This window comes from Cynocephalus volans, chromosome 2, assembly GCF_027409185.1.
Source record: "Cynocephalus volans isolate mCynVol1 chromosome 2, mCynVol1.pri, whole genome shotgun sequence".
NCBI lineage: Eukaryota > Metazoa > Chordata > Mammalia > Dermoptera > Cynocephalidae > Cynocephalus > Cynocephalus volans.
In genome coordinates, this window is record NC_084461.1 from 205942198 (window position 1) to 205954791 (window position 12594).

The following is a 12594-nucleotide window of genomic DNA, read 5'->3' on the forward strand; positions in this document are numbered from 1 at the left end:
TGTTTTTGTCAATGGTCACTTTATGTATTTTAAAATGCACATCATATGGCTTCTTTTAAATATGAGCATGTGTTTCCAACATACAGAGCAATACAAAAAATGTCTGAAGTGCCGTGGCAGCCTCTCCTTTACTTCCCAGTCAATAGCCCCCAGTAAGTACCCACTGCTCTAACTGTGACCACCATATTTTAGATGTATTTGTTTCTCAGTGTTAAATAAATAATAACATACAATATAAAATCCATTGTGTCCATCAGAATATTGTCTGTTTACTATGTGAAATTCAGCCCTGTTGCTTTGTGTTGTAAAAGTTTGTTATTTTGAATTGCTGTGTCAGTATGGGACATTGTAAACGTATAGCACCAAAATTTACTCTTTCCACATTTCAAATACACTGTCATTTTCCACAGTGGTTGCTCAGAATGAGGCTGCAATGAATGGTTCTGTGTAAGTCTCAAGGTTGACATAAGCATTTCTGTCTCTTTCACATATCTTGGATACAGGTGGCAGGAGTGAGGTGGCTAAGTCATGGGTACAGATAAGTACAATACAAGCTGGAAAACCATTTACCAAAGTGGCTGAAACAATGTACATTCCCACGGGAACATGTGACAATTCCAGTTCCTTCACATTCTCACCAACCCTTGGTAATGTTAACCCCGATACTGTGTCCATTCTTGTGGGTGCATGACTACGATGTGGTGATTTTAATAGCTTTTTACTAATCAATAGTAGTGTTGATTGCATTTTTATATACTTGAAATACTGACCTAGCTTGGGATTTTATAATTTATACTATACAGTAGTGAGGGCATGGTGAATTATCTATTTCTCTCAGCAACTCTGGATCCTTCTGAGAACTCCAGCTTGCTCTCATAAAGAGATGCAGATCTCCCAGTGGAGACCCACATCCTTGTTTGTAGCGACCTTTTTTTCCTGTCTCAGAGCCTCCCATGTTACTTAGAGACAACCATGACACTGCTTTAAGGGTGACCCCATATTCCTCAGAGAAGAGTTACATCTCTAGTCTTAGAACACCCAACAGCCTTCAAAGGACCCCACACATTCTTGCTTAACTGGGCTATCAGGTATAAACAAAAGCCCTTATTATGTTATAAAATTTAACCTATCAAAACCTTACATGATTAAATTTGTTATCACAAGGTTTTGCCATCTTTTAGCAAAGACTATAGCATCATTGACCAAGTAGCAACAGAAGACAGCACATAAAGGACAAACTAGGTAAAATTTGAATTAAAAATGAGCAGTCTGATTCACTAATCTCACCACAGTCTTTTGGATTCAGCTGACCCATGCAACCCTTTGTTGCATTTACTCCATCAAGCCCCTGTATAATTGTATTCCACAAAGCATATAACATAAACATTGTATAGGGGACCCAAATGATGTGTTTTAGCTCTTTACCTAATTGTCTTTATAGCTCATCCATAGGTTCAGATTGTATGCCTTTTCAAATGATTTTTTTAACCACTGCTACACTATCATCTGCTGTACAGGATTTTGCATCTGATTTTTAAAAACTCTTTATATTAAAAGACTATAATTAATATGAGGTACAATATTCTCCTTAAATATAAGATTATTTCATCATTAATATTATGTTGTAAAGATAATCAATTATTGAAAATTTGTGAATAATAAAACCCACGCTCACTTTTCAATGTTACGTGTGTAAATCCATTGAGGCTATAGGCTCCCTGTGCTTGCACCTAGCTGCTGGCATCGGGTCAGTCCATTAAGCAGGGAGGCTCTGTGTGAGCACTGAGGTTCTCCCACCCAGCTTTACAAGAAGGTTGCAACAAGGATGATGGACACCAGGCTAATAATCAAGTGGTAATTTGTGTTCTAATGGTCACTATCCTTGAAGGTATAGCTACTAGGGCTCATGGTAAAAAAACATTGTCCACCACTCTAAAGCATCTCCCCAATTCTTACTGGAATTTGGGCCAAGAAGTGTACGTGTTGAGAAGAGAACCAGCTGCGTGACATATTTCCGCCAGGTTGTATATTACATGGTGCCTTCTGTCTGTCAGCATTTGTGATCTGACCAGGAGCATGTAGGAAATGTCTTTTCATACTAACGACTATGTGACAATCTGCAGCAAGATGCATAGGTAGCTATCCTGGGTTATGTGACCACTGAGGCTATCTTTCTTACATAATGGATGAGTTTTGGAATTGCTGTAGGATCGGGTTATTCCAGGCATATACTGGAAAGCTGGATCTCACTTGCGTGGTGACTAATGATCCCTTGGCTGGGTGATGATGGGAGGTTGTAGTTCTGCGCATCAACACCAGGACCGCATGCCTGGGTACACTTGGCTCTTCTATCTAGAAGGTAGTGAGTTTTGGCACATTGATCTTTGTGGCTTAGTATCTCCATCTGTGAAGTTGGTATAGTAAACTAGCCCACCATACATGACTGTGACAAGATTTGAATAGTTAATTTAGGTAAAGTATATAGTCTATTTTTTTAAATTGAGGAAGTTGCCACTGAGATTTCTGCTGGGTAACCAGGATATTTTTCTAGGGAAACACACATAGAAACACATTTACAATCACACCAAACAGGCTTATACATAAACACACTGATGCACAAACCCATACCACCTAAAGGAGACACTGGAGTTTCCAGAGACTGTAGACACATGGCCAGAGTTTGCTACCTTGAAAACCAGTTTTTTAAACTACAGCCCAATCCTCATTCCCACCAGGTGGCTGGGATCCTGATACCTCTGCAGACAAAAGCCAGCAAGTCAGCTCAACATATTTTGTACATTTCTCTTTTTTTAGCCAGTGGGTGATTCAAGATACATACCCTTTCTTTTTTGGCTTGAGGCCACCTGCAATTAGAAAAAAGAAAACACTGTGAAGACTAGATAATGTGTGCTATTTGCTCAGGCCTTTGTGCTTTTGGTGACTCTGAGTAATCAAGGTGGGAGAGAATTCTTAAGTCAAAGGCCCCAAAAGGCATACTAGGTGTCACCTATGGAAAACACAGGAGCTTTCCTTGGAGGTATATTAGTCAAGTCAATTTTTAAGCAGCAATTACAAAATTGTTCATCTAGAATGGAAAACTTGTTACTAGGAAAAGGCCCCCTAACGTGCCATGTGTAACCTGACACTGCCAATGCTGCGTGCTTTCTTGAATGAGGTATCAGTTGGTAAGATTCTCCTCCACCACCCACCATGTAAACATTATCTAGCACCTACAATACACATGATCAGTTTTTTTCAAATCTGATATCAATTCAGAAGTAAAGCAACATTTCTACTTTAAACAAAGAATCGTGATTCTTACCGCAGGGATGGAGAGTTTGTCCTCATTTGCCTTCTCTGGAGATATCTTTTTAACATGAACTCCTGGGGAAGGGAGAAGGACACAGAATAACTGTCAGTTTATTGGTGGTGCTGCTCACTGATTACTCAGGGAACTTTGCTTGATGTGCACCAAGGACTGGAACTTATGGGTGTGGTAGGAAGCAGGAGTTAAACAGCTGCAGGACCATCCTGCTTAATGGAACAAGGAAGGCAAAGAGATGAGTGGGAAACAACTGAGGAATACAGTGCTGGCTTTCTGGGTGATGGCAAATTAACAGAGTCCTGTCACTCCTTCAGCCCATGTTGAAGCCCAGTAGAATTGCCACTGCTCTCCTGACCTCTACCAAGTCTACTTCAACCTGCACAGGTGCACATCTGCTGCTACTGCACTTATTGTCTCGTGGATAGGATTTTGCCTTTGATCTGTGCAAAATTTAATCAGGGAACTGGCTTTAACACTGGGCACAAGAGAGAATTGTATTTATTCACTGGTCCTTTGTTATAAAGTGATCAGTTACTAAATAGTAGAAAATGCTGAAATTCTAACTTTTAAAAATAACCACTATAAATCATAATTTCCTTCCAGCCTTCCGATTCTGTGTCATGCATTTGTATTTGTTGTGTGAGCTGGCTGTCCATTTTCAGACTGGCCAACCCTCAGTGAGAGGGGCATAGCAGGGAGCAGGCCCCTGCTGAGCACTGAGGCTCTTTAACCCAGCTGTACGTGAGAGCTGCATGCAGGTGACACACCAGGCTAATAACAGAGTGTTCTCTGAGTCTTTACTTGTCGCTGTCTCCAGGTGTGTATCTCACAGGATTTCAGCCTAAGGATCATATTTATAATGCCATCAAATATCACTAAATGATCTCCCTATTATCAGCTTTAGGACAGGCGCTAACAAGTGACTCAGCACTGATAAGAGACTGACCAGTTCCCCCAAGTAGTGCCTCCTAACTCTCAGAATCTGCGAACTGTCCAAAAAAATTGGGGCTTTCTATGTGCTTTGCATATAATGACTATGACAAAATATGTGACATTAATGTACTAATACATGTCTTGGGCTTTGTGACCACTGACACTACCATATAATATGGATTGCGTGAAGGATTTCCATATGCTCGGATAATTCAGGCATATATACAGATGATGAACATTCCTTGCATGGTGACCAGTGATCCCACAACTGAGAGATGAGTGCAGGTCAGTAGTTCAGAGCCTCAGCATCGGGGTCACATGCCTGCATTCCATGTTAGTTCTTCTACTTAGGAGCACATGAGCTTGGACACATTCATCTCTATGTCTTTTCCTTCACCCAGAAAACGGGGATAGTAAATAAACCAGGACATATGTCTGTGGCAAGTGTTGAATGATTCAATGTACGTTAAGTGTAAAATATAAATATTCATAAGGCTGGATTATTGGTGAAAGGTCCTGCCTTAGATCTCACAGCTTACCAAGACTCAGAGACTCATGCAAGCCCAGGATTCCAAATTCCCAGACCATTGTTCTTATTATGACATATAGCTGCTTGGCCTAAAATCAACCAGTTTATCCTAACACAGACCGAGTTTTGAAGGAGTCAGATAAAGATGTCAAAAACACTGTCTGTGTCTGCCTGAGGGCCCACTCAGTGGCCATTCTACAGAAAAGGGCGGCACTGTTCACCAGAATGATCCAGTTGCCTGAGCCATGGTCAACAGATACCTGCTCAAATGAGATGAACACTAGTTTACTGGGTGGAGCAGCATGATCTATTTAAAAGTCTGAATTCTAAAATCTGTGAAAAAAATATCATGTTGGATTATTTTTCAAAAATATAAATGCCTTTAAACTTAGTTGCTACATCATGGAAATGATCGTAGCTGAGGTTTCGGAGAGTTGTGGATGAAGGGTCAGGAGAACTGAGTCACACAATACATGAACACAGCATTTTTAAAGCTACAACTCTACATGCAAATTTATACAATTGTCACTGTATACAATTTTTATCTGGCTTTATATGTACATATGTTATCTACTTGTTTCTCAGATGAAATAAATCTCTGTTCTTGATTATTAGTCTCTACAAATTCATCCTATTTATCTTTCTGTGTTGAAATAGTGGCTATTTACTGGGTAACTGAGGGAAAAAAAATCATTGCATTTGATTATGTTTACCTCTGGAAAGATTGACTAATCACCTATAATTGATGGCTTTGTAATTTTGAATAAACCCCAAACTGTGTTTTGGTTCATACACTGAAACTTAGACAGTACACATTCTCATGATCTATTTTTTTAAAACGAGTTATATGAATGAGAATGACATACCCAAAATTTCCTAAACTAAATACTCATTTTAGGAAATGGGGAGAGGAAAGGCATGTTAATAACAAAGATAGATACACTTTATTGTGTAAAATACCTCAAAACCATCTCCCCCATTTTGGATTCTATTCAAATTTCTGAAATTAATAAATGTACTAGATCTTTACTTATGTCAAACTGCATTAAAAAGTAATTTGTACTAATTTCCCCAAGGGAATACCTAATGATGGGGAGCTTTAGGGGTGCAGAATGTAATAGAAAATGATATGTTTCTTATATGTAAATAAAGTTTAAAGGCAAACTGCTTGATAACTACTACGTATATAAATTGAAAAATAAAACTGAACTACAGAACACATTTATAACTGTATATGACAAAATACAGAGAAAAATATTTTAAATATTTTTAGACATATTAACTAGTCCATGTGAAAGGACAGCATTTGTGAGGCTAATATCTAACATACCTCTAATGCAGGAACACAGGTTCCCCATGATGAAGACAAAAAGCAAGAAATGTTCTACCTGCTATGAGCTTTGAGCAACTCAACACAGACAGTGGCAATCAGTTCCGAGGGCTACACCTACATAATCACATCACCACGGCGACAGGGCATCACAGAACTTTCAGAGTGAGAGCACAGTCTGCTCTGTGAGGCCAACTGTCACATGTACAATCATGTCATTTAAGAATAAATGGTTTTCACATGTACAATCATGTCATTTAAGAATAAATGTTTTATTTGAAAAAGTGATTCCAAAACCCACACATTGTTACTCCCTGTTTTTGAAAACAAATTATATTAGAGGAAATGTCATACCAACAAATAAAGTCAGTAGTGAATATCAAATTCAAAGGAACAAAGCTGACATGTTTAGGACAAAGATTCCATCATTGATTTAAAAATAATATCCCTGAGCTGGCTGGTTTGCTCAGTTGGTTAGAGAGCATGGTGGTAATAACACCAAGGTTCAGGTTCAATCCTTGTGCTGGCCAGCAAAATAAATAAATAAATACATAAATACATAAAATAACATAAAATAATAACATCCCCACCCATTTCTACCATTCCTGAATCACCAAATATCTCTAGAACCAATAATTAAACTTTGCCCTAGATTAGATAAAAGGCAGCATTAACAGATATTCAGTTATTAAAGTCCTATTTTTCTAAAGATATAACTATTAAACTATATTTTTATCATATAAATGTATATTACTCTCTACTTAGTTGCCTCTCAATCTCTAAATTCACTGAGAAATTTCCCTGTTATTGTGCATGTATATGAGTAAATACTGTAATCACTATATTTTAATTAGTTCATTCTTGTGCGGGGGGGGGTGAAAATTTTGGGAAAAAACATATAATTAATATTTTTCTGTAGAATTTCAAAGCATCTTCATAATGTTAAATTTAATGGGTATTCTGGCTCATAAATCAACACCCAATCCAATATATTCATATGATCTGCTCATGAAAACAAGCTACTGGAAGGAAATTAGTGACTAGCCCCCAAATAAGTGGAATGAGTAAAAATTTAGGATGAAGATGAGAGATCTGCCATGTTTAAAGAGAATAGGTACCTTTAATGGTATGAAATACCACATTATAGATGCTGATCTCTGCTGATCCTTCAAAACTTCTACCACAAATAAATCAGATAGATCATGAATGATTCATAAAAACTGTACTAATATCAATGGTCCCATATTTTCTCCAGTTATTATCCACCTGAGGGAGTGACTGGGTAGGTGCAGAAAGGACAGGTGATTCTATACTGTTGTAAACAGAGAGTGTTAACGGACTCCAGCTTGAACAAATATATATAAATATATATGGATATATGCATATATAAAAATACATACAAGACCATAAATATACATTTGAATTGTAGTATTTTATACACTAATATGTATCTATTCTAAATGCATCAAAAATGCAACAAATGAGAAAACAGATTCACATATCTGAATGCCAAATTGAAACAGAATATCAAGTAGGAAGTAGGAAATATGTTAAGAGAAATGTATCCATCAGATTAGAGGAGCAGCACTCAAAAGACAATAATGAAGAGCTGTTCAGACTTCTCATTTTGGAAACAGTGGGAATGAAGCAGAAAAAAATATTTTCTGCTACCACTTCACATACCACAGTATATAAAGAATAAATGACAAAATACAGGTATAACCCTCGGGAAAAAAAAAATGACTGTTCCACTGTCAGTGCTGCGTAAGTGTACACTTAAAACTTTGTAGGACACAGCTACAGCAGTGCTGAGATTGACATAAAGGTACACATTAACAAAGAAGAACTTTTCAAATCAACAGTCTCAGTAAGGAAGTGGAAACTAGAAAATGAAGCACAAAATAAACAAAAGGGAAACGTAAGGATGGACTATTGCATACACTTGCATAAATCAATAAAATTGAAAATAGGAAAAGAATAGAAAAAATCCATGAAACAAATAATTGGTTTGCTGAAAAGATTAGTAAAAGTGCCAAACTGCTAAAAGACTGACAAGGAAGGAACAAATGACCAATATCAGGAATGAAAGAGCTGATGTTATTACAGACCTTATAGACCTATAAAGGATGATAAAGGAAGACCATGGAAAACTTCACACCCATGGATTTAACAACCTAGACAAAATAGACCAATCCTTAAAATAACATAATCTATCACAACTCACCCTACCTGAAATATTGTGTATTGAATGGAATTTGATGGGACTTCATTTAATTTTTAGACCAATTTGTGGAGCATCAACATATCGTGGAGTATTGTGAAGGAATAACAATATTAAATTTATTATCTTGGAACATTGAATGTCTTTCTATTTATTTAGTTCTTCTTTAATTTCTTTTAACAATGTTTCTGAAAAATTATTTTTCAGCGTACAAGACTTGCACTTGGCTTGTTAAATTTACTTCCCAATATTTTTTTATATTGTTATTTATGGAATTGTTTTCTTAATTTAATTTTAAGATTGTTCAGTGCTAGTATATAAAAGTACAATTAAATTTTGTGTATCGATCTTATATCTTGTGACCTTGCTGAACTCATTTATTAACGTTAGTGGGTTTCAGTGAATTTCTTAAAAACTATTATATTCAAGTTTATGTCATCTGCGATAAAATACAATTCCACGTCTTCTTTCCAATATGGAGGATTTTATTTAATTTTCTTGTGTAATTTCTCTGGAAGATACCTTCAGTTTCATGGTGAATAGAGTGGTAGAGTAGATATTCTTGCCTTGTTCCCAAATGTCTAGATAAAACACCCAGTATTTTACCATTATGTGTTAGCTATAGGTTTTTCTTTGATTCCCTTTAGAAGATCTAGGAAGTTTCCTTGTATTCCCAGTTTCCAGAGAGCTTAGTCGTGAATTAGTGTTAAATTTGTCACATGTTCTTCTGTATCTATTGAAAGGATCTTCTCTTTTCTTTATTTTATTATTTTGTGTATTGCACCGATTAATTTTTGGACGTTAAGTCGGTGTTGCATTTATGAAATAATCCCATTTGGCCGTGGTGTACAATCATTTTTATATGTTACTGGATTCAGTTTGCTAATTTTTTGTAGGATTTTGTGCGTGTATTTACCAGGGATATTCATGCATAATCTTCTTTTCTTGTATTGGTTTTGCCTGGCTTTAGGATCAGGGTAATACTGCTGTTATACAATGAATTAGAAAGTGTTCCCAGTAGTGTTCTTCTGTTTTCCAGAAAGGCTTGTGAAGAATTGGTATTAATTGTTCCTTAAAGTTAGTAGAATTTACCAGTTAAGGTATGTGCTCTAGGCTTCTCTTTGTGGAAAGATTTTTAATTAAATGAATCATTTTACTTGCTATATGTGTATTCACAGATTCTATTTTTTCTTGGGTATACTTTGATAATTTGTGCCTATCTTGTTATTTATTTGGAATTTGTGGTATTCCATGTTTTTAGATTTTCTAGGCAGTTAACATTGACGATTCAGGAAGTTTAATGTAGAAGAATGAGGTTTGGTGTCCTCAATGAATGAGCAAAAGTTTCTTCTGTTGTAGGATGGAGAATATAACTATAAATTCTTTGCTTTACACTCATATTCATTGAGTGAGTCACGTGAGTTATTCAATCTAATGGAAATTAGTGAAGCATGCCATTTGAGTTTGTATTTTATCCAGATAGTATACTGAGAATACCTCCTCTTTTTCATCAATATTTAGATAGAACAGAAGAACAAATGGGAATTTGATGAATCAGAGAGGTAAGTACTTATTTAGTCCATGCAATGTAGTAGTCACTGTTATAATTCATTTACACATATAGATTAAATAGCTAATAGTTTAAAGAGTATGACACACCAATTCACAGACAGTGACACGTTGACACATAATCATATTAGGTGATATTAAAACCATTACAGAAATAAAATGTTTTGGTCTACGACACGTAAATGAACATAAAGAATGTTAAGTAACATTATTAGAAAGTTTGACTAATTAGGCATAATGACAGATGGACAACATTATTCACCAATAAACATGAGATACACATTATTTTGTAATACAAGAGAAAATTATTTAAAATGGTAAGATTTTAGACCTAAAAGTCTCACTAACTTCATGAAAGCCAAAACCAAAGAGGTTGTATTTTCTAGGCACTGTGAAATTTTAGAAACTGAATTAATGTGTAAGCAAACAGTAATATCTAGCCTCATGCTGATTTCATTTAAAACCCTTTTAATTAACTTCTTGATTAAATGGAAAAGGCAAACAGATTATTTTTACAGAGTTAGGTACATGCTAAGGAGGTGGCATGGTGATTGAAGCCAAGAGACCTGAGCTCAGGTAAATAATTCTACCCTATTAGCTTACGCTCTATAAACACAGCAATTCTGGCCATACGCCGGTACTGTTCACTGCAGTGGAGTATATCGTTTCAGAAATTTGCATAACATGGAATAAATTGTTATGCATTAAAAATAATCATTCTCTACAATTTATTGTTAACATATGGTATATTGGGGGGGAGGAATGTTCTAAATAAAGAAATTTGCAATATATTGTGAGATGCTGTTGTCTCCCGGAAAATACATATGTCAAATATTTTACACATGTGGATATTTGTGCTTATGGGAAAAATGTATTTCAAAAGTTTTTAATACAAATAAGTAAAAACCCACGAGAAATCCACATGTTGTATAAGCCATATATTTAAAATAGTAGAATAATTATATAAAATAAGATAGATAAAAATTTTAATATTTTCTGTTTTCACCTCATAGGACAGGGGCTTACCCCTTCTAATCTATGTCCCTCATTTTGTAAGTGACTACCACATACTATAAAGGAATCGATCTTTCGGGTCATCAAATGATAACTTTATGTTTCCCGTGGACTAGTGTAGACAGCAAAAGTATATATTTCTATATAATTGCAAAAAGTGCAATCTGGTCTTTAACAGAAGACAGATCCGAGAAATTGGGAGGGGATAACAAGGGTGGGAATGATGTAAAAGGGGCATGTATAAACTTGTGAGTTTATACATGTATATACATGATGGATGGATTCATTTTCTTGATTGTGATCACAGATTTATTTTACTATCAAAAAATATTAAATTGTGCATGTTAAATATGTGCAGCTGATTGATGTCAATTACACCTTACTAAGTCCATGATAAATATATTTGAATTTCTGTATTATGACCAAAAAGATTCTTTGCCATCTGGATCCAAATATACTTACTTCTCCAGGCACTCCAATGCCATTAGATTACTGGAGATGGTCACCTGGTAAGTTTGGCCATCCCTTCAACACTATGTGCTATGTACTGATCCTGAGTATTTGCACACTGTGCTACCTCTTACAAGAACTGTGCTTCTCCTCTAGAAATGCCTGGTCCTTCATTTGTCCTACAGCAGGACCCCACTCTCCATTGCGACCCACATCACAGTCGCCTCTTTCCCTGGCCACAGTGGAAGATGCTGCTCAGGTCTTTGCTCCCACAGCCCTCTGCAATTTCAGTCTCAATGTGCACTGGTCATAATTTCCACAACTCTTCCAATTAGTACATCAGGAATCCCTTATTGGAAAAGACTGGTTACTAATATTACACGGAGGCACTAGGGTGTATGGGCTATAGATGTTTGTGGACTAATGGTGACCAGACATCAGGCCTGTTCCTTTCAAATGTTTTCCACCCAAAGAATGAAGTTTGATTAGTGAGCAGCAGGTGGCACTGTGGTTCTTTCCCAGCATCTGCACAGTGGATGTCACTGCCCTGTAATCCCCCAACCTCTCCAGGGCTGGGGTGTTGGCACCTGCGTTTGCTGGTGGAGACTCAGCAGCTGTGTCTCTCTGGGCTGGGCAGAGTCTCCTGTTCACAGGTCTGTGGTGAAGTGGATCCCAAAATGTAAATGTTTTACCCCCACATTTGTTTTAATTTTGCAGCTGGAATGTGCTTGTTTGAAAAGGACCCCTAAGGGTTGCTTAAACAGTAGTCTGCTTCTTGGGTTTCTGTGGCTCTGCTGCTTGATTGAGCCACCTAAATTCGCAGAAACTGCTTTTCAAAGATATGTTTAGAGATTGAAAGGAACAGCACCTATTTAACCACACATTTCCTGGCTCTGTAACCTGGCCTAGTGAAGCCCCTGAACTGTTTTATGAAGCGCCCCTGCTTGTGTAACTTTGCTTAGATACAGAAAGGGCCAATAAAAGGTTTGCTTGCCTGCTCGAGAAAAGTATATAACCACAGCTCTCCCTGCAGCCAGGGTCCCAGGATCTCAGGACATGAGTCCACCTGGGTCCCGCTAGTGTTCCTGTCCCACTAGCGTAATAAACTTACTGACTCTCCATCTCTCCAAGTGACTGGAATTATTTCCTCGCTGAGTTCTTTCCATAAGGGTGGAAGGGCCCAGGAGCGGTGTCCTCCCTGATACTTCCCATGGGGCCAACTC

General features: G+C 37.0%; 1 protein-coding gene across 1 annotated transcript in view; it reads right to left on the reverse strand.

The window, feature by feature from the left end:
* Nucleotides 1-12594, reverse strand: part of LOC134370765 (uncharacterized) — a 126123-nt gene that overhangs the window by 32469 nt on the left and 81060 nt on the right. The window contains exons 9-10 of the mRNA XM_063087748.1: nucleotides 3323-3384; nucleotides 2840-2864 (exon numbers count right to left, since the gene is read on the reverse strand). Coding sequence (XP_062943818.1) covers nucleotides 2840-2864; nucleotides 3323-3384 — 87 coding nt within the window. The remainder of the gene's footprint in view (nucleotides 1-2839; nucleotides 2865-3322; nucleotides 3385-12594) is intronic.